Source organism: Dama dama, chromosome 25 (genome assembly GCF_033118175.1).
Source record: "Dama dama isolate Ldn47 chromosome 25, ASM3311817v1, whole genome shotgun sequence".
In the NCBI taxonomy this organism is placed as follows: domain Eukaryota; kingdom Metazoa; phylum Chordata; class Mammalia; order Artiodactyla; family Cervidae; genus Dama; species Dama dama.
Genome location: NC_083705.1, coordinates 30274490 through 30301229, shown reverse-complemented (window position 1 = coordinate 30301229; position 26740 = coordinate 30274490). Strand labels below are relative to the sequence as shown.

The following is a 26740-nucleotide window of genomic DNA, read 5'->3' as shown; positions in this document are numbered from 1 at the left end:
TCCTTATAAAACCAGATTTTAAAATCCATGCCTATATATATTGTGTATTGCATATATCCGTGTGTGGATATGAGTATATTTTGAAACTAGTGGGTGTTTTACCTATTTAGCTTTGTAGAGTTAGTTCTGAAAAGTTACCAGCTTCCTGGATATTTTATTATAACTCCACAATACATTATGGTATAAAGGTAAAAATGTTTGTACCAGGTAATTTTTACTATTTACATATGGAGTACGACCCCATGAACTGCAACACGCCAGGCCTCCCTGTCCATCACCAGCTCCCCGAGTTTACTCAAACTCATGCCCATCGAGTCGGTGATGCCATCCAACCATCTCATCCTCTGTCGTCCCCTTCTCCTCCTGCCCCCAATCCCTCCCAGCATCAGGGTCTTTTCCAATGAGTCAACTGTTCTCATGAGGTGGCCAAAGTACTGGAGTTTCAGCTTCAGCATCAGTCCTTCCAATGAACACCCAGGACTGATCTCCTTCAGGATGGACTGGTTGGATCTCCTTGCAGTCCAAGGGACTCTCAAGAGTCTTCTCCAACACCACAGTTCAGAAGCATCAATTTTTCAACGCTCAGCTTTCTTCACAGCCTGGTGTGCTGCGATTCATGGGGTCGCAAAGAGTCGGACATGACTGAGCGACTGAACTGAACTGAACTGACTGACCCCAATTACAATATCATTTTCTGAGAAAACAAGTTTAATTATTGAGACTTTGAAAAAATACTATGGGTTAGAAGGTGTGGTTAGGTTTCACCTAGATTATTAAATGTTTAACTTATTTCCACAAATGAGCATATTTTCCAGATTTTACCTATATTGACTTAAGTTATTGGAATTCCTGGGATAAATAGTAAAGTGCTCTTCTGAATATTTGTCTGTCATATACTTGAGTATGTTAAAATGGTGTATTCAGAAACATTGCAGTTTTCATGAATGTATTTGTTAATGCAGTGCTTAATGTCTTGAGATGCTTTTTATTAACTGCCTAGAAACAAAGGAGGGTCTGCACTAATATTACTAGTAAGCCTGCACCTTCTAAATAGAGCCGTTCTTTTTAAAGACATTATTAAACTAGTGTTATCAGGCAGCATTTAACACGGTCCATGTTACAGTGTAAATTCAACAACATAGTGATTCATAATGACATTTTCATATCTTGCTTAAGGCATTCGGGGATTTTAGCAGTTATCTTTTTAGTTACAAATCCATTGAAAGTATGAAGTAAAACCATATTGTTCTTGAAAATTATTTTTCATATGTAAATCTCATTCTCCTTATTTTTCCTTGTTTTAGTCGTGAGATGGAGAATAAAGAAACTCTCAAGGGACTGCACAAGATGGATGATCGCCCAGAAGAACGAATGATCAGGGAGAAGCTGAAGGCCACCTGCATGCCGGCCTGGAAGCATGAATGGCTGGAGCGGAGAAACAGGAGAGGCCCTGTGGTGAGTGACCTGCTGGAAGGACGGCAGCATAGCAGGAAGTGGGAAACTAAGCATAAATCGATCCTCTCGGAAGCTTTTTCCCCCTTCACTTTAAATGCAGCGCAGTTTTATTTGCTTTGACATTTTCTAGACACTTGAACAAAATGTAGCTAACGCTGTGCTCATTAAGCAACTTAAAGGGTTCTAAGAACTAATCCCTCTGGTTGAGTGGGAGAGGTAATGCTTAGAGCAACACTGCCCTCTAATGTCAGTGTCTCTAAAATCCTCTAATTAGTGATTTATACTGTACTTAAAAAAGAAAAGCATTTTTTCCAATTTTATTTTGATGTTTTATCTCTAAGGTAGGATCTAAGGATCTTAATTCTCAATCTTTTAAATTCATGTAAGACAACATTTTAAAATGTATTATGTAAATATTATCTACATTCAATTGATAAAGCTTAAATGACTGAAATCTGTGTGGTTAAAAATAGCCTCCCACTTACGACTTAAACTAATAAAGAAAAGTTGATATATTTTCTGTTGTATAATATTGCATAATTTAAAAAACTGAGTTCTTAATCTTATGTTCACATTTACTTCTTTTTTTATTTTTTATGTAATAACATACTGGCATTTTAATTTAGGTGGTAAAACCAATCCCTATTAAAGGAGACGGATCTGAAATTAATAACTTGGCAGCCGAGTCTCAAGGAGAGGGCCCAACGAGCGCCGCTTCCTCAGCTCCCAAAGGCCGACGCAGTCCTTCCCCTGGAGGCTCCCCCTCAGGTCGCTCGGTGAAATCTGAATCTCCAGGAGTAAGGAGAAAAAGAGTTTCTCCAGTGCCCGTAAGTTAATGTCTTAGCAAATGTGCCAAGTTTCTACAGTTTTAAAACTTACTTATAACATGGGAAAGATTGGCTAACCATCTGTTAGAGCAACATTCCCAAAGTGTGCCCACAGACCCTTGGCTCAGGATACTTGCCCTGAGATACTTTCTGTGGATCCATTAGGTCAGAACTAATTTTGTAATAAAACTGAGATGTTATTTGCCTCTTGCACTGCATTGACATTTACAGTGGTGAGTAAAGCTGCTCGTGCATTTGCCTGAATTAAAGTTATGACAGTAGGAGCTGTGTTCTTCACTTGGGTATTTGACAGACATTTTCCTTATGGAGAATTAAGTAAGACTCACTTCAAGGAAAACAACTGATATGTTTCTTCACTAATAAAATTTGAGATTTCAAGCAAAAATTAGAGTTTTGGAAAACTCATATCCACCACTGTCAGCTTAATAGCATCTCAGTACTTAGACTTTTAATAGACCCAATAGTATTATCACTTGTGATTTTTTTTTTTTGTATATTGCACCATGAAATGTATAAACTTCTAGAAGATCTGCCATTCCTTTGATGTAGTATCAAAGATGAATATTTATTATTATTTGAAAAGGATTTCCCAAACACATATCTACGTGAGGCCAGATTCTCTTCATGTACTCAACCAAAATACCATATCACAGCAGACTGAACACTGAAGCATGATGAGAATCTCAGTATTGAGATTCAGTACTCTGGTTCAGTCTCTGTATTGAGCCAGACATCAAAGAGACTTGTAAAAGGACAGGTCCTGACCCTCCACGACAGAAAGACTACCACCGGCAGGAGTGCAAGTTAAAACTTTCTAACCTTGAAGAGCAAATGAATGATGGCAAAATAATTGTGGTATAGTGACCAGAAGGGGGAGATTTGGGTTTCCTCACACCTGAGGTTGTTAAAGCACATAAGTGCTTCAGAAAGTAAATTTCAGGTAAATTTTACAGTAAAGCCCAAGATTCTCAACAGTATTTATCAGCTTTATGTGGCCACACCTTTAAATGAGCTATATTTTAAAAAACTCGAAATAGGAACAATCATTTATTAACTCACAGCTCTCAGGGCAGGGCTCAGCAGGAGTGGCTCATGTCTGCTTCCCGTGGCATCTGCAGATGCTGGAATGTCCACGGCTAGTTCACTCCCCTGTCTGGTGCTTCAGCTGAAACAGCTGGGGGCTGTTGGCATCTCTTTCTCACAGCAGGGAAATCGGGCTGCAACAGTGTTTCAAGCTAGGATAGAGGGTGGAATAGGTTCTCACAGCCCTCAGAAGGAACCAGCCCTGCCAGGACCTTGATCCTTGATTGTGGACTTCAAGCCTCTGGAACTATGAGACAATACATTTCTGTTAAGCAAAAAAAAAGGTGATTCAGGAGAACAAATTCCAGCATGGAAGCTCTTTTCAAGCCACCACTTGGATTATGTTTACTAATGCCTTATTGCCCAAAACTAGTTACATGCCCAAATCCCAGAATCAGTGTGGTAGGGGACTACGGAAGGGTGTATAAATATACTGGGAGGTGTGGTCCATGGAGGTCATCAAAGTGAAAGTCTACCGCCAGTAAAGAATTGTGTCTCCCATCCCCCTGCACCCTCTTTAGGATATATGTTATTCTAACGGCTACCTGGCATTTCATTATCTGGATAAAGATAAATCATGGCTTCTTAGAACTACATACTAATGGACATTTATGTTCCTTCTTAACTTTTTATTACTAAAAGCAATCTTGCAAAAATATTTTTTATGCATACATCATTTTGCACATCTAGTGAGCATATCCATAGCGTGAATACTTAGCAAGTCCAATAGTACGTGCATGTGTACTTGTTTGGGGTTTTGTTTTACTTTGTAGTAATTGCCTATTCAAAAAATAATGGTTTTATTAAGATATTGTTCATATAGAGTACAATTCACCCATATAGAGTACAATTCATCCATTTAATTGTACAGTTCATTGAGTTTCGGTATATTTACATAGTTGTAGCCATCACTACAATAAGTTTTAAAATATTTTCATCACTCCAACAGGAAACCCCAGACTAATTAGCAGTCTCTCCCCAGCCTTAGGCAACCACTAATCTACTTCCTGACTATATACAATTTGCATGGACCTTTTTTATAAATGTAATCGTATAATATGTATAGTCTTCTGTGGCTGGCTTTTTGCTCTCAGCATCATGTTTTCAAGGTTCATCCATGGTATAGCTTGTATCAGTATTCCACTCACTTTTAATTGTAGAATAGTATTCTATTGTACGGATATACATATTTTGTTTATTCCCTCATTAGTTGATGGGCATTTGGTTTCCACTTCTGGCTTCACAATGCTACTGGGAACAGTTCTGTACACATTTTTGTGTGGACATAGCTTCATTTTTCTTGGGTATATACATAGGAGTGGGATTGCTTTACAAAGCTTTTCAAAGTGAGATTGTTCTACAAAGCAGGTACACCATTTTACATTCCCACCAGCCCTGTTGGAGGCTTCCAACTGCTTCATTTTCTTACCTTTTAACTGTTTAGTTCGGCATCAAAAAGAGCTAGACTTTCCACTGGACAGTGATGGAAAGACCAAGTTCTAGGGGGATCAGTGGAGTGGAGTGAGAGTGGGACACATCACCCTCACCGCAGGAGTGTTTTCATCAGCCTCCAGTGAGATGTCTTGACCTGGGAAGAGTCACTTACCACTCCTTCTCCACGGAGAATTCCACAGAGCTGTTTGTAAGTGACCAATCACAGGAAGCACATTTAGTAATCCCTTAAGTGGAAGCCAGGAAATTGGATGCTTAATTTTCATCAATAGAAACAAGTCATTTTACCTGTTTAAAAAGGAAATTTTCTATACTTTTTATTTTGGTTTACGTAAAACTTTTCAAAGATGTCAAATACTTATAATTTGTAAAATTACCATATGGTTGTCGCTCTTGGCCAAAGATTTATTATTATAGGGATGACAGATTTTAGAAATTTACTCATAGTAATATGTCAGACAAATGGATTTGCAAAACATATTTTGTCCCATCATATTATATATTGAGGCATTTTTTTGGTGAATATGAAAAAGGTTTGGTGTGACCTTTTTTAGGTCATTTTTTTTTCTTATGGAGGAGTAAATTTCTTAGGAACAATTTACCTAATTTTTAAAATATTGTGAAGTTTCAGAGCGGGAGAATCACACCACCTCGAAGAGCCCCTTCACCAGATGGCTTCTCACCATACAGCCCTGAGGAAACAAACCGCCGTGTGAATAAAGTGATGCGGGCCAGGCTGTACTTACTGCAGCAGATAGGACCCAACTCCTTCCTGATTGGGGGAGACAGCCCAGACAATAAATACCGGGTGTTTATCGGGCCTCAGGTAGGAATTGTCACCATTTTACATTTTATTAGGATCTGGTACTAACTCAATATACTGTGACATTCTTAAATTTAAGTTATGTAATTCTCTTCTGCAATCTAAAGAGAGTTCAAATTATATTTGGGGAACTGTAAACACTTTTATTTAATGTGTTTATAAAGGGTTTTACTATGATTTGATATACTTCAGAATACAAGTTTGGTCTCTTTATAGCTCATTTATGGCTGTGCCGGGGCTTTGTTGCTGCTTGGGCTTTTTTCTAGTTGTAGTGAGCAGGGGCTGCTCTCTTCCTTGTTGTGCACGGGCTTCTCATTGCGGTGGTTTCTCTTGTTGCAGAGCATGGGCTCTAGGGTGTGCGGGCCTCAGTAGCTGTGGCTCCTGGGCTCTAGAACACAGGCTCAGTAGTTGGGGTGCACAGGCTTAATTGCTCCGAGGGATATGGGACCTTCCTGGACCAGGGATCGAACCCATGTCTTCTGCATTGGCAGGTTGATTCTTTACCACGGAGCCACCGGGAAAGCCCCTGGTCTTTTTAATAAATCAAAAATAAGAGATTAATTCATGGAGGTAGCTGTAGGCTTTTCTTGCATATCCTTATATATCTTGTTATATAAAGATAATGAGAAATTAATAAAAAGTTTAGTATAATAAACTTGGAAATATTTTTAAAGGGATCAACCTAGGAGTTCTAGTGGAACATGGATTTATTAAAGTAGAGGTTTTTTTTTTTTTAACTCTTTAGAACTGCAGCTGTGGGCGTGGAACATTTTGTATTCATCTGCTATTTGTTATGCTCCGGGTATTTCAGCTAGAACCTTCAGACCCAATGTTATGGAGAAAAACTTTAAAGAATTTTGAGGTAATTTTTTAAATGCATGATTTGGAGTAAAATTGTCAACCAATTTTTATGGTATTCCTGAAATTTTTCCATAAGCTTTAAATTTAAGTAGACAGTGGTCATTTCAGAGGTGTGAATGTGTATGTAAGGATTACTTGATGTTTGTAAATAGTTCTCTTATAATCTATTTACTAACTAGTTTTTTTCTTCTAGAGTGAAAAAAAGTAAACACTGACCTGCTATAAAAATACTGTTCTTAGTAAACTATATGTATTCTTATTTTTGAAGCTCTTAAATTGGCTTTGTGAAAAACTTATAAAAGCCAAATAGTTCAACCTATAGAACTCATCATATGTACATTATGGCACAAATGTCACGTTGCTGTCTTTTTTCAATGTTAGGTTGAGAGTTTGTTCCAGAAATATCACAGTAGGCGTAGCTCAAGGATCAAAGCTCCATCTCGTAACACCATCCAGAAGTTTGTTTCACGCATGTCGAATTCTCATACATTGTCATCATCTAGCACTTCTGCATCTAGTTCGGAAAACAGGTTAGTACTTTTTAAGGGATTAACAGCATTAACCCAGTTTTACTCTTTTAGGGGTAATTTACTTATTTATATATATATACTTGTTAAGTTGCTCTAAAATGAGTTTAACTATTGAATCTTGGCTTTCAAGTTAAAATCACGGGTAAAAAGTATTAACAGTCATCAAAGTATATTTGGATATTTTGTCCTGAGGCCTACAGTGTTGAAAATGGCACCTTAAATATCAGAATATAATAAATGTCCAGTTCATGAGAAAAATAAAGTAAGTGGCTGTTGTTCATCAATTATCACTTTGTGTCAAGCACCTTTTATGTTGTCTAATTAGGTAGGTTTTATCACTTTGGGAGATAATGAACTTGAGGCATTGTGTAAAGAATATGTCTGTAATTCTTTTATAAACTGTGTACAAGGCAAAGTGGTTATCCAAAATTACTTTCAAATATAGGATTTTTAAATTTCATGATATCACTGCTTCTCTCATAGATAGTCCTCAGGGAATCATTATTACAGCCTGTTTTACACGTGAGAACATAAGTAGGCTTTTCTGAACAAAGAGACTAATCATTTGTAATTAAGAGCTACAATACCAGTTAATCATAGTTATTAATTAAAATCTGTGTTGCTTCTCAAACTTTTCCATTGCCTAATTGCTGATAAGACTAAACTTATAATCCTGAAAGATCTGAGTTGTAAACCAATATGACAGGTGTGGAAAAACTTAAAAGAGTATTATCATAAAAAGTCATGTAAGTTTTCTTTCTTTTCCAAGATTTCTTTATTGGTTTTAATGAAAAAAATGAGGTTCTTAAAAATTGCTCCAGAAAGGAGTACTCCTTTTTTTAGAAGGGCACCTCCTATGTGTTCTCAGGAACTTCAGTCTGAGAAGCACTGGTCTAAGTGATTAAGTTGTCATTTTCATTTCATCTACCTTTTATGTATTGTTGAAGAATAGAAAGTGATGATATCAGGCAAGAGCGTGATGAAGTAAAGAATTGAGAGAGAAGTGTTTTTTTTATCTGTGGAGAAAGTAAATGTTTGAATTTTCTTATTTTTTATTAAATGGATTGATTTTAGAATGAGAGTTTTATGAGTTTTGGGGGACATTAGAGATTTCCAAGTTGACATGGTTCAGTGATAAGTAAAACCAGAACAGGTCATTTGAACAGATGCAGAACCAAACCCTCAGTGTCCTGACTTGTGGTTCAGGACTCTTTCTCTTAGCCTTCATTTCTTCTAAATAAATGGAAAAAATTAGCTTTATTTCCCAAGCTTCCTTACCCAAACTTATTCTAGAGCCATTTTACTTTTGATTGATATTTCTGTAGCTTTTTATTTTGGAAAAGAAATAATAAATGCTTAAAACCAGGTAGCCAATAGAAAGTATCTCTCTCTAAGATGAAAAAAGCACCCTCTAAATATGTGCTGGCCATAATTTGGGTTTTGTTTTTTTTTTTAATTTATTTATTTGGATTTATTGTACCCAAGGGGGGAAACTGAAGAAGTTGTAATCTTATTGAGAGTATACTGTGTAGGTAAGAAGGTTAATGTTTCATATAATCACAAAATTTTATGTCTAAAGTAAACATTTTAAGACTAAAATCTAAAAATTTATCTGGAGATCTTATCACAGTTTATGTTAATTTAAAAATAGTATATAAGAAACAATGAAAAACAGAATTGGGACAGATTGAATATATAAAAAATAATTAACAAAACCGTACCACCAAAACAATAGAAAACCTGTGATCCAGTACAGAAGTGGGCAAAGAGCATGAGAAGAATTTTCACAAAAGAATCTCAAGGGGCTAACAAACGTATGAAAATTGTTCAGGCAGCCAAATAACTAAGAAAATGCTTAGTTAAAAATATATATTATATATATATATCAGATTAATTTACAGAATTAATAGATTGTAATGAGACAGTTCAGTTCTTATATGCTTTACTGTATGTAAAGTGATATAGCCTTTCTGGAAAAAAGTAACGTGACTTTTTAAAACATTTATAGTCATTAATCTAGTAAATGTATTAGTTTTTTTAAGAAAAAAAATTTAATCTGAAAAATGCACAAGACTTACACATATGGCTGTTTGTCACAGTACTATGGTGAAGAATTTGGAACAACTTAAATATCCAGCAACTGAATGGTTAAGATATACCCATATTATGAATATCTCATGCAGCCATTAAAATTATGCTTTTGAAGAATATTGAATGGTATGAAATAAAATCCAGATTATGCTATCTGTCATGCATGAACCCATTTTTCATGTATATAAAAGGTATTACAGGTGCTTAAATAAATGAGTAAAAATTTTAATGGTTATTAACTGGTGGTATTATAACAGGTAACATTTTTATACTTTAAATACTTAGGGCTTTGAGGGTTATTGGGCCTCTGTCACAGCTATTCAGCTCTGCCCTGTAGCTGAAGTAGCCACAGACAGCATGGGGCATGGCTGTGTTACCCCCAGTACTTCTCTCATTATTTTTAAACAAATATAAAGTCGTGACATAATTTGATCTGCAACTTGCTTTTTAAATTTAAAAAGATGTTTTCACTTTATATATCAAGAACATTTTCCTCAGTACAAAAATATATTCTACTTTCTTACTATGGTCATGTAAGCTTATATGGATATAACACAGTGTATTTTGCTATTGTCATAATTAATGGACATTTGTGCTCAGGTGCTCAGTCATTTCTGACTCTTTGTGGCCCCATGGACTGTAGCCCGCCAGGCTCCTGTTCATGGGACTTCCCAGGCAAGAATACTGGAGTGGATTGCCATTTCCTACTTCAGGGGATCTTCCCAACCCAGGGATTGAACCTGTGTCTCTTGTGTCCCCTGCATTGGCAGGTGGATTCTTTATAACACCTCTATTTTTTTTTTTCCTAATTAAATGCAGTGAGTTTTCTATTTACTTGAAATATGTCTGAAGGAAAGCATTCTAGAAAACAGGTTCTTTTAGGTCGTGGATATGTACGTTTAGTATCTTAAGAAACACTAGCAAATTCTTTCCTGAAACTTAAGTTTTATCACTCCCACCAGTAGTGTATATGAGAGCCTGTTTTCCTATGCCATTATCAACCTATTTAATTTTTGTCAGTCAGATTATCCCACCCCCACCAAAGACAAATAAGAGCTTTATTAATATAACATGTATTTTGTACTTTTATGTTTATTTGCTATTGGTCTTTCTTAAGCCCGCTGCCTTTTTATCTTCTTTGCTTGTTTTACTGTTGAGTTGCTAATATTTTTCTTACTGATATCATACTTACTTTGTATATGATGGGAATGGTATATACAATATAATTATATTTATCATATAATTAAAATACACATAATAAAGTTACAATTTTGCCATAAATGAAACCATTCTGTACAAGTTAGAATTCTGTCATGTTATCTGCTGTTTTTTCATCATACAGTATATTATAAATAGTTTTCTTTATCATCCTGTATCTCTGATCCTTTTCACAGGCTTCATAGTGCCTGGGTGTACTTTTTTTTTTTAAACCTTCTTTTGATGTTCCTCTGGTTGATTTTTTTCTTTCATTATGCTAAGTCGTACTATAATGAACATTCTCACACATATATCTTTATTATTTGTCTCTCTCTTTCCTTATGATATATTCCTAGAAGTCTAGTTGAAAGATTATGTGCATTAAAAATAGTTGTTTCTAGCTCTTTCCATCGTCTTTCCATGTTGCCATAATGGTGTGCACAAATGTCCTGGCTGATGCTCTTAAGAATATCAACAATGCTGAAAAGAGAGGCAAACGCCAGATGCTTATTAGGCCGTGCTCATCGTCCAAGTCATCATCAGGTTTCTAACAGTGATGATGAAGCATGGTTACATTGGCGAATTTGAAATCATCAATGATCACAGGGCTGCGAAAATTGTTGTGAACCTCACAGGCAGGCTAAACAAGAGAGGAGTGATCAGACCCAGATTTGATACGCACCTCAGAGATCTAGAAAAATGGCAGAATAACGTGCTTCTGTCCCGTCAGCTTGGTTTCACTGTACTGACAACCCCACCTGGCATCATGGACCATGAAGAAGCAAGACAAACACACACAGGAGGGAAAATACTTGGATTCTTTTTCTAGGGATGTAATACAAACAAAATGCCTCAGAGGACCAAAAAACAGTTGTTCCTAGATTTTTTTCTAGGAAAGTTGGATCAGATTATATACTCACCAAAAGTGTCTGAGATAGGCCTTCATACTTAAGGATGTGGAATAGATGAGTTCCACAGTCCTTCCAATAATTGAAATCTTGACAGTGTTGGCATGTAGTATATTTATACATAGATCTTATGGTAGTACATGTATTCAAAAGGTGCAGTAACAAAATTTGGGTGATACATGTATCTCTTGAGATTTAGTTCATTTATTGAATTATATTCATAGCAAGGAAAGGTTAAACCACATTCAAAATTACTGTAAATTATAACAACAGCAGAAATACTTCTCAAATAGTTTATGTACACGACGCTCCTAAACAAGAATTTCTAACTAATTTTTTCATAGTCTGAAGAAGCCAAAATTGTTTTTAGCATATGGCTTTAATTCTGTTGACATTCTTTTGTAGTTAATGCCTTTGTGTCCCCTTCCTTGTAGTATAAAAGATGAAGAGGAACAGATGTGTCCCATTTGCTTGTTGGGCATGCTTGATGAAGAAAGTCTCACAGTGTGTGAAGATGGCTGCAGGAACAAGCTGCACCACCACTGCATGTCGATTTGTACGTGCGCTTTTCCCCCTGTGCTTCGTCAACACGGTTACTCTACGCGCTAACTGTATTAGCTAGGATTTTAGCATGGCCTTTGGCGAGACTGGTGAGAGGCGAAGTATACTTAGGCCCTATGTGAACTTGTCAACAAAAAAGAGTTTAGATCTGTTCGGAGATGAGCTGTGTGAGCAAAGAAACGTTATAAAGTGTGACCCATGGTAATGAAGGCGTGCGCAGAATTAGAAACAGTTCTGATCTGGTGGGTGCACATGGAGGGAAAGGGATGGAAGAATGCAAGGGCAGGGCGTTCCAGAGAGGGTAACATCAAAGCAGGGTTTGCATGACATGACCAGATTATCAAGTGGGCAGAATGTTTTGGAAAACAATATATAAGATACTTGTTACATAATAGCATTTGCAAAAATTATGAGCATCAGCATAATCTAGCCTGCTGCGTTTTCCTGCTTTTAGGTAAACATTATATAAGTTTTGAGGCTCCTTCCATATATAAACCCTATACTAGCCATTATGAATAATTATTACATAAATAGTAAATATTAAACATTTTTGTAAGTTTTTTTCCCCATAATTTTTCAGGGGCAGAAGAATGTAGAAGAAATAGAGAACCTTTAATATGTCCCCTTTGTAGGTCTAAGTGGAGATCCCACGATTTCTACAGGTAATAATTATGCGTTAATGATTTGGGTATGTTTAATAAAGAATAAAAATGCTTTCACAGTGTCCTTTAAATCTGTTAGTTCTTCTTAGCAACCTCTGTTCACTTTTCATTCAGCCACGAGTTGTCCAGCCCTGTGGATTCCCCTTCTCCCCTGCGAGCTACACAGCAGCAGACCACCCAGCAGCATCCCTTGGCTGGATCCCAGCGGAGGAGTCAGGAGAGCAATCTTAACCTTACTCATTACGGGACTCAGCAGATCCCTCCTTCTTACAAAGATTTAGCTGAGCCTTGGATTCAGGCAAGTAGTTCTTGTTCTTCATTTCTCAAAGAACCATTTAAGGCTAGTTAATGTAGTTGTCTCCCCAGTTTATAATTTAAGAAAGTACTTTTGCATGCCTCCATCATGACTTGTATTCCACTGAAGATTTTAATTTGACCTTTGGTGTTAATACTATGCAGGGGCTTCCCAGGTGGCTCATTGGTAAGGAATTTGCCTGTCAGTGTAGGAGAGGCAGCTTCAGTCCCTGGGTGGAGATGATCCCTTGGAGAAGGAAGTGGCAACCCACTCCAGTATTCTCTCTTGCCTGGGGAAATCCCATGGACAGAGGAGCCTGACAGGCTACAGTCCATGGGGTCACAAAGAGCTGGACATGACTGAGCAACTGAGCATGCACGCACACATCACGTTAACACTATGCCACTTATTATAGAGCTGAAACTTTAAAAATTCTTTGCAGTCTCACCTCCCACCTCTAGAAACATCTTTCTAAACTAAGAGACATAAAAGTGAATATCCTTATTCAAGGATGGACACTAGAACCATTTAATACTAACTTATTCCAGTGTTTAATCCCATTCCTGCCAAGAATTTGTTATTTTTCTTACCTGTTACCATTTAAACTCAGTTTCTCCAATTTGTATTCTCATGGCATATGTCAGGTACTTAATACGTGCTGAATGGATGAATAAGAAAAAATATGTGGCATTTACCTTATATATTAGTCTTTTTGATTTGTAAGAGTAGTTTTCATCCCTTTACCTTCTCTTCTGCTTAAATGCTTTCTCATCCTTAGTAAATCAGAATTTCTGTTGGTTGGTTGAATTCTAATGGTTTTCTTTGTTGTTATCTGCTTAGTCTATTATTTTTTAAAATGTATAATCCAAAACCAGACAATATCTCCAGTAGATTATAGTGAAATAAAGTGTTTTTGACAATCTGGGAAACTCTGTTAAATTTGTAAGCAGACACAGGTTAACTCATTGTACTTATATATACATCAGTAGAATTTCTCTCCTTTTTCTTTTTGTGACCGTTATAGTCCTGAAGCTTTTGAATTCTCTTCTTAGCATGTTAACAACCCAATAGGATTCTAATAAAATTTACAAACTTAATAAATATTTTATCTAAAACATAGCCTCTCACCTGCCCCTTCATGATTCCTCAAGAAAACTCTCAGGTTGATACTGAGCCTTGGATGCCATTTTTTCAAGGCAGTGGTCTAGTTTGCTTTGCTTAAGCTGTAGGTTGGACTAAGCTGTATATTCTTGTTTTTTTATGAGGAATATCATATAAGACATAAGACTAGTGGTATGCTATTTAACAGTGCTGTGCTTAGTCGCTTAGTTGTGTCTGACTCTTTGCAACCCCAAGGACTGCAGTCCCCCAGGATCCTCCATCCATGGGGATTCTCCAGGCAAGAATACTGGAGTGGGTTGCCATGCCCTCCTTCAGGGGATCTTCCCAACCCAGGAATCGAACCCAGGTCTCCCACATTGCAGGCATATTCTTTACCATCTGAGACACCAGGGAAGCCCCATTTAACAGTGCTAGGCATATAATAAATTCACTAGATTCTAATTGATTTAGTCTTCTTTACTGTCACTCTAAAACAGAACACACAAAAACTGTCATAATTTGTTTCCCCCAAATCATGTTTATTCAGTCTCTAATAGTTGGAAATTTTTCATATGATGTTATCTTAGATATTAAGTTTACTTTTAGCTAACTGGTCCATAATGTCAAGGCCATGCACCCTCTCTTAGGGACTCTCTGGCTTTACAGAAGAGGTAATGGTTACTATCATGACATACACTTTATTATACATATTTTTCATTATCCTTTGCTGATTTGAACACAGTTGTTTTTCAGTCTTTTGATTTTTTCCACTCTATCCATTACGTGTTTTTCTAATTAACCAAGAGAAATTCTGTTACTTCCTGAACACCTTGCTCCTGCACCTTTCTTGATTTGTCTTTTAAAATCTTGCTTCAGTTTTTTTCTCTGCAAACTGTGTTAACACAGATACAAAGTTGGGGTTGTTCACAGATACGTTTAGTTTGTTTTGTGTTAGGTACAGTAGCACAGAAATACATATATATCTATCTGATTACTTAATGGTGTTCACTCTTAGTTTTACTTGAGCTAATAAATAAATGTTAAGGACTTTTGATAATGACCAGTTAAATGTGAGTATGTCCTTATGGACACATTTGAAAATTTTAAAGGACGGTGAAGATTTAAGAAATGTCCAATTTTCCTTTAGTAATCAAAAGTCATACTTAATGCAAAACCCTTTAGTTTTTCTTCACATTGAATTCATTTTGTCTGTTTGACTATAGGTATTTGGAATGGAACTCGTTGGCTGCTTATTTTCTAGAAACTGGAATGTAAGAGAGATGGCTCTCAGACGTCTTTCCCACGACGTTAGTGGGGCTCTGCTATTGGCAAATGGGGAGAGCACTGGAAATTCTGGGAGCAGTAGCGGAAGCAGTCCAAGCGCTGGAGCCACCAGTGGGTCTTCCCAGACCAGTATCTCAGGAGATGTGGTGGAGGCGTGCTGCAACGTTTTGTCAATGGTCTGTGCTGACCCTGTCTACAAAGTGTACGTTGCTGCTTTAGTAAGTAGCTTTATTCTCTAACTGTACCTGTATGGGTTTGCTTTGGGTTGTTGTTTGTTTTCTTTTTTTTTCTTCTTGACAGCTTGCAGTTACCATTTTTAAGATTCAGTAAAACTACATAATTTGATTTTGGAAAATCCAAATTTTGTTTTTATTTTATAATCCCAGGAAATTGCAATTTTCCATTTAGCATCTTCACTTGGATTTTACTTATTTTAATCTGGTTAAGTTTTCTTATATGCTGTTGTAAAGTAGCAATAGCTAGCTGTTCATATCTTTATTTGCCTTACCTTATACATGACCAAATCAAAAATAGTTTATGGGGTAGCAAAGTAACCAAAGTTACCTTTGGTTTTTTTTTTTTTTAAAAAATGGTATTAGTAGACATTAAGAGCTGATTTTTAAATAAACATTGTATGGAAATTCAGAAACTTTTTCACAAAAGAGGATTCTGTGACATAAATTACTGAGTCATTTTTCTAGTTTTATCTGTTAGAAGCTGTGTTTCATGGTGAGATAGAATGACAAGGAGGCTGTTCTGTTTGTAATTTTGTAGGCTAAAATTATGAGTACTTACATCTTTAGAACAGAGTTTCTCAACCTCCACACTTATTGACATTGAGACAGGCATCTTAGGCAGCATAGGATGTTTAGCAACATTCCTGGTCTTCACCCACTACATAGCAGTGGCAGCCCTCTCCTCTCCTCAGTCAAAACCAGCAGTGTCTCCAAGCATTGCTGAATGTCTCCTGAGGGTTGAAACTGCCCCCAGTTCAGAACCACTGCTTTAGAATAATTCTTACCTGATCTTTTGAAAACTCATTCATCTCTCTGCTTCCACTCTTCCATGCGTGATAAGTCACTTCAGTCTTACCTGATTCTTTGCGACCGAATGGACTGTAGCCCTCTAGGCTCCTCTGTCCATGGGATTCTCCAGGCAAGAACACTGGAGTGGGTTGCGATGCCTTCCTCCAGAGGATCTTCCCACCCCAGGGATGGAACCAGAGTCTCTTATGTCTCCCGCGTTGGCAGGCCAATTCTTTGCCACTAGCGCCACCTGGAAACTTCCACCCTTAATCTTTTTCTAATCCATCCTCTGACAACTATGCCTGTAAAATCTTCTTTTTGAATAGCAGTATGGCATAGGGTTATGAACATTAGTTTGGAGTCAAATGGAGTGAACTCCTAATTTATCACCCCAGCTGGAATACTTGAATAATTTTCTAGTTAAACTGGGACTAGCCTAGGCCACCTGGATGTATGGTCAAAATCAGAGAGAACTTGATTCAAATTCCCATTCTCCAGTGTGCTGGAAGTGTAACTTTAGGACTCTTTTTTGTTGTTGTTGTTGTTGCCAGACCATATTTTTATTTTTTTTAATTGATTAATTAATTATTTATTTTTTCAGTGGGTTTTGTCATACATTGACATGAATCAGCAATAGAGTTACACGTATTCCCCATCCCGATCCCCCCTCCCACCTCCCTCTCCACCCGATTCCTCTGGGTCTTCCCAGTGCACCAGGCCGGAGCACTTGTCTCATGCATCCCACCTGGGCTGGTGGCCTGTTTCACCATAGATAATATACATGCTGTTCTTTCGCAACATCCCACCCTCACCTTCTCCCACAGAGTTCAAAAGTCTGTTCTGTACTTCTGTGTAGGACTCTTACATTTTATCTTTCTCACCTATAAAATAATGAAAATATTTTTCTCTCAGGTCTGAAATAGAAACCTCTAACCATAATGTCTAGTGCATTGTAGCAAAGTTGAATATAGTGGCCATCATTATTCCTTAAATGCCGCTTTATTCTCCAGCTCAGAAACCTTTAGAGGTTTCTGTTTCTTCAACAGCATTTCCTAAAGCTTATTCTGTGGAAATGAGAATAAGACGGGTTATGAGAAGTTCCCTGAAGAAGGAGTGTGTGTTCAGTTAAAATTGGTAAGGACAGAGTCACATGAGGTTAAATGGGTCTGTTCACTGAAAGGCTTCTAGGAACCTTCATAAGTTAATATACATTAGGAATCTAATCATGGCATAAGATGCATTATCTCCCACATTTATCTTACCATGGTCTGTTTTTCATGTTAGCATCTCTTGGGACCCAGTATCCTACAGAATACTATAGAATAAAGACCAGCACGCTGTAGAATAAAGACCCATGTTCTCGACTCAGCTTTTTACTTCTTTCTTCTTCTTGTTTTCCAGCATAAAGCTTCAGACGTACTTGACTGTTTGGTATACCACCTTACTTTCCAGTTGTTTATTACCCAGTTCAGATGGTGTCCCAGTGCATTTGTGAGCTCCTAGAGTATAGGGGCTCTGAACGACCCTGTATTCCGATTCCTCTACAGTTACTTATGTGCCAGACACCGTGGGGGCAGATGTGGTTCCTGCCCCTAGAGCTCTCCTCTCCCTCTCTCTGCTTCCTCTTGCCCTCCTTTGTTTTCTCTTCTCCTCTCTCCCCATAGATAATTGTTTGCTGAACCATTTGAAAGTTGTTTGTTGGCATCATGACATTTCACTTCCAATACTCTAGCATGTATCTCTTAAGAACACATACATTATTCTGTATAACCACAATGCAGTCAGCAAGCTCTGAAAATTTAGCATTAATAACAATATTATTATGTACTATAAAGTCCATATTCAAATATCCCCAGTTGTCCCAACTGTGTCCTTCACAGCTAAACCACAGACTTTACTCAGATTTCATCGGGTTTTCCATTAATGTCTTTTTTTCTTTTCTAGGATTCAGTCCACAATCTCACATGTCATTTAGTTATCATGCCCCCTTAATCTCTTCCCATCTGGGACAGTCCCTCAATCTTTCCTTGTCTTTTGTAGACCTTGACACTTTTGAAGTGTATTGGCCAGTTATTTTGAAGAATGTCCCTCAGTTTGGTTTTATCTGGTTATTTTCTCATGATCACATTATGCATTTTTGACAAGAACACCAGAGGTGACGTGCCCTTCTCATTGCATCAGCATCAGGAGGTATATCACCTCAGTCTGTCTTATGGTGGTGATGCCATCATCCTTCATCACTTGCTTAAGGTGATGTCTACTGGGTACTGTCAGTTCACTCTTAGTAAGTGTCTCGGGGCAGATACTTTGAGACTATGTAAATATTGTTTCTAGCCACAGAGTTTAGCATTTGTTAGTGAATCTTGCCTATAGCAGTCATTACTGTGGTGTCCTAATGATGATCTTCTATTTCCCATATTCCTTCTGTATTATTTAATTGTAACTCTTTTATGAAGAAGAGCTATCTTTTTATTCAGTTTTTTATTTCTGTCACCATACACTTATGGGTATTTATTTTATTCTTTGGGTTATAAGTCAGTACTATCATCATTTATTTTGTTGCCCAAATTATTCCAGCTTTAGCCATTGGGGGCTCTTTCAGATTGGGTCCTTTTCTCACTTTCTTTTTAAAATAACTAAATTAATTCAGACATTTAAAAATTACAAAAATAGTTGAGAGTTCCCTATTTATTCAGTTTCTTATTTGTATCCACTCAGGGATTCTTATTTATGGGTCATAATCTATTCCTATCATTATTTTATTTCTCAAAATGTCTCAGATTAGGCCATTGTCTCTGATGCTTTTTAAGTGTAGTTAAACTGACCTTCAGTCTTTTCCCCCCAGAAAACGTTGAGAGCCATGCTAGTATATACTCCTTGCCATAGTCTGGCAGAAAGAATCAAACTGCAGAGACTTCTCCGGCCAGTTGTAGACACCATCCTAGTCAAGTGTGCAGACGTCAATAGGTAAGGCCCTTTTAATGAACTGATTCAAACCCTCTTGTCCTAAAAGCCTAGCACGGAGCCTCACACCTGCTGAGTGAAGGATACATGCTTATTAAATGAGGCCTTGAATATGGTTTTCTAATGTGAGATTTGAAATTAACATGTAACATTTAAAGCTCTTAAGGACTGGAAAGAAGAACTAATGGCAGGTAAAAACAGGATAACAAACTGCATGGACCTCCACGTTATTGTGATTCTGTTTTATTTTAAAGTAATATTCTTAAAACTGAAATCCAGTTGATAAGAATAGCTGATATATGAGGTATAATCTCATTTTAGAGAATGAGTTACACAGGATAGGAACCAATAAAATTATTACACATTGTTTGTATTATCAGGACCGAAGAAAAAGATTTAAAAAAATGTCATTATTTTCTTTGTGATGGAATTGTACTTTGTGACAGTTTATGTCAAATAACAATAATTCTATATATCCCTGCAATATCCTTAAAAATCAGCAAAGGACAGAATAGCCCTAATTGGAGGTATAAAAATACAAAGTAGAGAATGAGGTTTGGTGATAAGGACTGTGACCAGCTGTGCTCTTCTTAGACCACTGGTTCTTTCTCTTCCTTTTCCCCTTTCCGTAAACTGGGAGGAAAAGACCCATTTCTCATACATAAAAGCATGGCCACAGTCAGCACATCTGGCAGTTCTAATCTCTCTGTGTCCCCGCAGACCCCGGGCGGCTGGGAGCACTGACTCCCTCAGCTTGCCCCTGCGGGTACCTGCTTCTGGAGCTCTTCCAGGCCAGCTTTGTCTTCCTCCCTAAGTCACATGACATAGTCTATAGAGCACTCACCTTTGACTTGTCATCTCTTGAAGTCTGTCTTTCACCTCCATTGTCTCTCTGCACAAGACTGCACGTTGTAAGAATTAGAGGTTTTCTTGTTGCTTAGAGAGAATACTATAAATATCTGAGAAAAATTAACATGTTTGTAAAATGCCTAGAAAAATAATTTCATTTCTTAATAGTACATAGGTTTTGGGTTTGTTCCCCCCCCCAGCCCCCTGCCCTGAGAATTTCAGTGCTTTTATAGCGATTGTTTTGTTGTCCACTCTGAAATTCTAAAGTTAGGTTGTTTGGTCACTTGAATGACTGAAAATTATAAGAAATATGGTAAAGAGATTTTATGATATCTAGAAGTCAATCTGGCTATGTAAAAAGAATATAAAGTTTTAGATGGGAAGAGTTTGTTTTTAATTTAACAATTCTTAGTGAAAATCCTGAAGTCAAAATGTCGGAATCTTCTTTCTTATTTTAACAGTACATGATAATGAAAATAAGCCTTTTATATGGTTTGATATTTAAATTAATACTTGCTGTGTAAGAACCAGTAGTGAAGATTCTGTGTTTAACATAGAGGATAAGGTAAAATTTATGAAATTAGACCTAATAATAAATATTACGACTTATAGTGACATCAGTAATGCAGTTTTAGTGATAGTCCTCAAAAACATTTTTTCCCACCTTTTCACATGGCGTTACATTACTACTCTCCTTTTAATATATATTTTATCCAAGACTCAAGCCTGATGTTGCTTCCTTTCATTTTTAGTCGCACAAGTCAGCTGTCTATATCAACGCTATTGGAATTGTGCAAAGGCCAAGCAGGAGAGTTGGCAGTTGGCAGAGAAATACTTAAAGCTGGTAATAATTTTTCACTTAAAATTAATATAGCATATTTTATCATTTTCCTTAGCCTAATCTCATCTCTAATATGGCAGTTGCAGGATTTTGAAGTAATTTTATAAATTGACTTGGTCAGCTAACATTAAAAATTAATCTGAAAGATAAATTCTTGAAATTAATTCAGAATATTTTTATTAAACTTAATTTGATCATGTTTTTAGGTTTTAATATCACTATTTTTCAGTTATTTTTGCTTTCCTTTTTGTAGGATCCATTGGTATTGGTGGTGTTGATTATGTCTTAAATTGTATTCTTGGAAACCAAACTGAATCCAGCAACTGGCAAGAACTCCTGGGCCGGCTTTGTCTCATAGATAGACTGCTGTTGGAATTTCCTGCTGAATTTTACCCTCATATTGTCAGTACTGATATTTCACAAGCTGAGCCTGTTGAAGTCAGGTAATTTTTCTTCTGAAAATGTATTTCTTTTCCTCTTCTTACCTAACCCATCCCACCCCGACTCATACCTATCCAAGAAGGACACATTTTAGATTAATGAAAGACTCAGAAACTACAGAGCACATATAGGTTACTAATACTTTAATATTTGATTGACAAACACCTAAAGTCTAGGCTATTTAAAATATATAGATCTTTTATACTGAAGCAATTTTTTTTTAATGCAAAAGCTGTAAATTAGTGCCATTTTCTTTATTTCTATATAGTTTGCAGCAATTTTAACTTGTTTCATAATTGAATGTGCTTTTTCTTTCAGGTATAAGAAGCTGCTGTCCCTCCTGACCTTTGCTTTGCAGTCCATTGATAATTCCCACTCAATGGTTGGTAAACTCTCCCGAAGGATATATTTGAGTTCTGCAAGAATGGTTACTGCAGTACCCCACGTATTTTCAAAACTGTTAGAAATGCTGAATGTTTCTAGTTCCACTCATTTTACCAGAATGCGGCGTCGTTTGATGGCTATTGCAGACGAGGTGGAAATTGCTGAGGCCATTCAGCTGGGCATAGAAGACACTTTGGATGGTCGACATGACCGCTTTTTGCAGGCATCTGCCCCTAACAGCTATCCAGAAGCCATGGACAACAGTTCCTTTGAACGCACGGACCATTTAGAGAAAACTGGAAAAGGACTGTGTGCTACAAAATTGAGTGCCAGTTCAGAGGACATTTCTGACCGACTGGCCAGCATTTCAGTAGGACTTCCTAGCTCAACAACAATGGAGCAACCAAAGCCAATGGTTCAAACAAAGGGCAGACCCCACAGTCAGTGTCTGAACGCCTCTCCTATATCTCCTCACTCCCAGTTAATGTTCCCAGCCTTGTCAACCCCTTCTTCATCAGCCCCATCTGTACCACCTGGCACCGGGACAGATATCTCTAAGCAGAGACCTCAGGGGTTTGTTCCCTGCAAAATGCCTTCTGCATCTCCTCAAACACAGCGCAAGTTTTCTCTACAGTTCCAGAGAAACTGTTCTGAAAACAAAGACTCAGATAAACTTTCCCCAATCTTCACTCAGTCAAGACCCCTGCCCTCCAGTAATATACACAGGCCAAAGCCATCTCGACCTACCCCAAGTAATACAAGTAAACAGGGAGATGCCTCAAAAAATAGCATGACACTTGATTTGAACAGTAGTTCCAAATGTGATGACAGCTTTGGCAGTAGCAGCAATAGCAGTAATGCTGTTATACCCAGTGACGAGACAGTGTTCACCCCAGTAGAAGAGAAATGCAGATTAGATGTCAATACAGAGCTCAACTCCAGTATTGAGGACCTTCTTGAAGCGTCTATGCCTTCAAGTGACACAACAGTAACTTTTAAGTCAGAAGTTGCTGTGCTCTCTCCTGAAAAAGATGAAAATGATGATACCTACAAAGATGATGTGAATCATAATCAGAAGTGCAAAGAAAAGATGGAAGCTGAAGAAGAAGAAGCTTTAGCGATTGCCATGGCAATGTCAGCATCTCAGGATGCCCTCCCCATAGTTCCTCAACTACAGGTTGAAAATGGAGAAGATATCATCATCATTCAACAAGATGTAAGTATGGAGTCTTTTAAGCAGTTAGAGTTTCCTTGGGCCATACAATAAAATAAATCTAGTTCACAAATATGGCTTCTAATGTGAACTAACTATAAGAAGCAGATTTTTCACACAGAATTAATTGTACAGCAATTTTTGTGTCACTGCTTGAACAGAAATACTTGTTGCCTATTTCAGAGGCCCTTCTGGTTGATTCTACAATGGTGAATCACTTATGCATTTGACATTGGTTACCAACACTGTCCATTCAGAAGTCAAGTTTATAGGTGATTTGGGAAGCCAGACTAAACAAGAGTAATATTTTGCTAGACTAATTTCACAGACTTATACTCTTAACAGTAAAAAGATTGCTTTCATTTATTATGTAGACACCGGAGACTCTACCAGGACATACCAAAGCAAAACAGCCTTATAGAGAAGACAGTGAATGGCTGAAAGGTCAGCAGATAGGCCTTGGCGCCTTCTCTTCTTGTTATCAGGCTCAAGATGTGGGAACTGGAACTTTAATGGCTGTTAAACAGGTAAATGTCTAGTGAGCTTATAAATGATTAAAATTGTAAAAATGAGTAAAATTAAAAAAACAAAGGATATATCCCCATGTGTATATATTTTAGTTCTTTAAGTTTTCAGAAACCTAAATTTCAAAAGTAGTTGTTGCCAGGGCACCAAAAGCATCATGAGTCTATTTGAAAGCTGAAGCATGATTACCATAAGATGCGGTATCCAGATGGGCCTTCCAAAGGTTGTGTTTCTTATTTGTGCTTTTTTATATTTATTAGCGGTATGGTTTTATACTCCCCTCAGCCAAGTTACTGGTGCAGTGTCACCTTGGGATTTCTGTGGTTTACTCTTTATAATGAGCATGCTTATCAATATATGATAACAGTCAAGTTTTCATTTTCAGGACATGCTGGTTCTTACAATTGGTCTTTTCTCATTTTTCAGTCTGTCTTCAGACAGTTTTGAAAGAGTGGCTGTACCCCAGCCTTTTATCAAATTTGATATTTTACTGCTGCTTAAGATAGAGTCTTATTATCTAAGAAGACTGACTTGGTTTTTTTTTTTAAAAAGTATCTACATTGCATCCATGAGCATAATAAATGCAGTCTCCTATTGATACATAAGCTAATTTGGGTTTGTCCATTTTAGATCAGATTGTTAGTGAAAATTGTAAATGAAAACTCATCAGGATTCAGAACTTTATATAAATATGTTTATTGAAACAGGTGACATATGTCAGAAATACATCTTCTGAGCAAGAAGAAGTAGTAGAAGCATTAAGAGAAGAGATAAGAATGATGAGCCATCTGAATCATCCAAACATCATTAGGATGTTGGGAGCTACGTGTGAGAAGAGCAATTATAATCTCTTCATTGAATGGATGGCAGGTATGTTCATGTTTTAAATCAGAAAAGAGTAATACATAGATTTAACTTCTGCTTGATAGTAAATTTAGGAAAACAGTTTAATGAACACTTATTTTATTAAATAGTTTAGGTTTCTAAAAGCAAATTGCCCTAACATAGTACAGTTGTATAACTGTAAATATTTTGTCTTTCATTTAAATATAAATAAAATATTCATTACCTTTAAAATTTTTACAGTGTATCTTTTAAAATGATTGTGTGCCATTGTTTTATAGGAATAATTGTTCAAACCTTCTATGATAAGATCCATATATGTCTAGTTGGCCATCTTTAATTGGATAGATTTTTGAGATATTTTAACATAATTATAAAATAAAATTACAATACAGCTTTTAAAACTTACAAGTATACTAGCACTGAAGCATAAAGTTGAGCCTTGTCATCTACTTTAACAAACAGACTGTTTTATTCTATATTACCTAGCATAATACAATAAAATATATTCAGTAAAATAAATGACTTGGGGTGTAATGAATACTTAAGTGCTTGGTTTAACTTCTTAGATCTTTTGTGTTTGAAGGGTGTATTTCTATTTACAAATCAGTTCTTTACTATATTCTTTGATGTTGGTTGTAGGTGGTTGATGGTTGTATACGTGTTGACTATAAATACTTCTAGAAGAGGCTTACTGAGTTTGTGACTTGTCCCAGGTTATAGATGGTAAATGGTGAGATAGGAAGCCTAATTCTGGGTTCTTCTGGCTCCTCCCATTCTTTTTACTTAAGTATTTCACTGTTTACTTAAGTATTTAAGAAAGGCATTTTGTTTATCTTGGTCAAAAAGAGAGGTGAATTGTACATATGAGAAACAGTTCCAACCAACATTGTTAACTTTTAAAGGTTTCTGAAATCTTGACTTTACAGAAAACCAGTTCATGCAGGTTCCATGAAAATGTCTCCTAATTGATAGACTTTAAGATTACTGGGATGTGTTAGTTTTTAAGTCAGTTTCACTTCTGATGCAGATGATAAATTTAATATTTCAAATGTAAATGTGAGCTCATGCAGTGCAAGCTTATATAATCAAAGTATAATAATTTAACTTTGGCTTAAATTTATTATTTATTATTATTATATGTTTAGGGGGATCTGTGGCTCATTTGCTCAGTAAATATGGAGCCTTCAAGGAGTCAGTAGTTATTAACTATACTGAGCAATTACTACGTGGCCTTTCATATCTCCATGAAAACCAGATCATTCACAGAGATGTCAAAGGTAAGAATTCTTTTCATTACTGTCTGCTTATTACCAATAAGCAGAAAACAAATGTCATTTTAAAACTTGGACCTTTGTTGATAGTTTCTAACTTGAGTTTCACTATGGGATTTTTTTATCCAAATATCTCCTGAGTACTCAAATTTCTCCTAAGTAAATCACTAGAATTACTAGAAGTGAAAAGAACTTTCAGGATAATATATCCTGCCTTCCTTAAGCTGTGATTTTACACAGTCTTACGGCTAATTGGTGGCAAACCAAGTACAAAACACAGGTCTCTGATTCCTCCATCTTGGTCTCATGATACACTGCTTCCCCAAAGGTTTCTGTTCTTGGTTTTATTTAAAATAACTGGGATATCATAAACTTCTTTTAAGAAAGCGCCTCTCAAATCTGTTGCAGTTTGGTTAATTACAATCAACTTTGGGGAATTCCCTGGCAGTACAGCGGTTAGAACTTCACGCTTTCACTGCTGGGGCCTGGGTTCGATCCGTAGATGGGGAACCGAGATCTTGTAAGCTGGGTGGCATGGCCAAAAAAAAAAAAGGCATCTTGGTTTTCTGACATAAGTTCCTTTTTATAACATTTATTTTTTACTAAGCTATAACTGAAATTACAGTATAAAGTCTGAATTAGTCTAGCTATGTCAGTATGTTTAAACAGAACTTTTTCTTAAAAGTGTAAACACTAAAAATTGAACTCTGAGGAAAGATTTTGTTAGGAATCATTATATTAAAAGTTTAACACTAAAGTTTCACAAAATCTCTTTTATTCCTAATGCCATGATGTTTTGCCCCATTTTCCCTCTGAGGCTTTGGATTTTATTTTACATCATGGAGAACTATGTACCTTTACTAATGAAGTGAATTGGGAAGGAGAGTAGATTTTCTGACATGCAGTCTTTCTTTTGTCATTGTCCTATCTCATTAGTAGCATTTTACTGAGTTTTTAATCTGTTGTTTTTAACATAGAAGGTTATTTGCTGTTTCTGTTGGCAGGTGCCAATTTGCTCATTGACAGCACAGGTCAGAGACTGAGAATTGCTGATTTTGGAGCTGCAGCCAGGCTGGCATCAAAAGGAACTGGTGCAGGAGAGTTTCAGGGACAGTTATTGGGGACAATTGCATTTATGGCACCTGAGGTGAGAAGCAACTCTGAGTGTGATGAGAGAAAATATTTTGGAGCTGTGTGGCAGCGTTACACCAAATAATTTTGCGGTGTTAT

General features: G+C 36.8%; 1 protein-coding gene and 1 pseudogene across 3 annotated transcripts in view; both read left to right on the top strand.

Moving 5' to 3' along the window:
• MAP3K1 (mitogen-activated protein kinase kinase kinase 1) overlaps nucleotides 1–26740 on the top strand; it is a 75194-nt gene that overhangs the window by 43959 nt on the left and 4495 nt on the right. For all 3 annotated transcript variants that reach the window (XM_061129771.1, XM_061129772.1, XM_061129773.1), the window contains exons 2-18: nucleotides 1305–1455; nucleotides 2082–2282; nucleotides 5464–5664; nucleotides 6407–6523; nucleotides 6904–7052; nucleotides 11683–11804; nucleotides 12390–12471; nucleotides 12586–12769; nucleotides 15091–15369; nucleotides 19022–19143; nucleotides 20742–20833; nucleotides 21084–21273; nucleotides 21590–22871; nucleotides 23243–23395; nucleotides 24101–24263; nucleotides 25385–25516; nucleotides 26515–26657. In XM_061129771.1, coding sequence (XP_060985754.1) covers nucleotides 1305–1455; nucleotides 2082–2282; nucleotides 5464–5664; nucleotides 6407–6523; nucleotides 6904–7052; nucleotides 11683–11804; nucleotides 12390–12471; nucleotides 12586–12769; nucleotides 15091–15369; nucleotides 19022–19143; nucleotides 20742–20833; nucleotides 21084–21273; nucleotides 21590–22871; nucleotides 23243–23395; nucleotides 24101–24263; nucleotides 25385–25516; nucleotides 26515–26657 — 3763 coding nt within the window. The remainder of the gene's footprint in view (nucleotides 1–1304; nucleotides 1456–2081; nucleotides 2283–5463; nucleotides 5665–6406; nucleotides 6524–6903; nucleotides 7053–11682; nucleotides 11805–12389; nucleotides 12472–12585; nucleotides 12770–15090; nucleotides 15370–19021; nucleotides 19144–20741; nucleotides 20834–21083; nucleotides 21274–21589; nucleotides 22872–23242; nucleotides 23396–24100; nucleotides 24264–25384; nucleotides 25517–26514; nucleotides 26658–26740) is intronic.
• LOC133046578 (small ribosomal subunit protein uS8-like) lies at nucleotides 10302–11652 on the top strand (annotated as a pseudogene).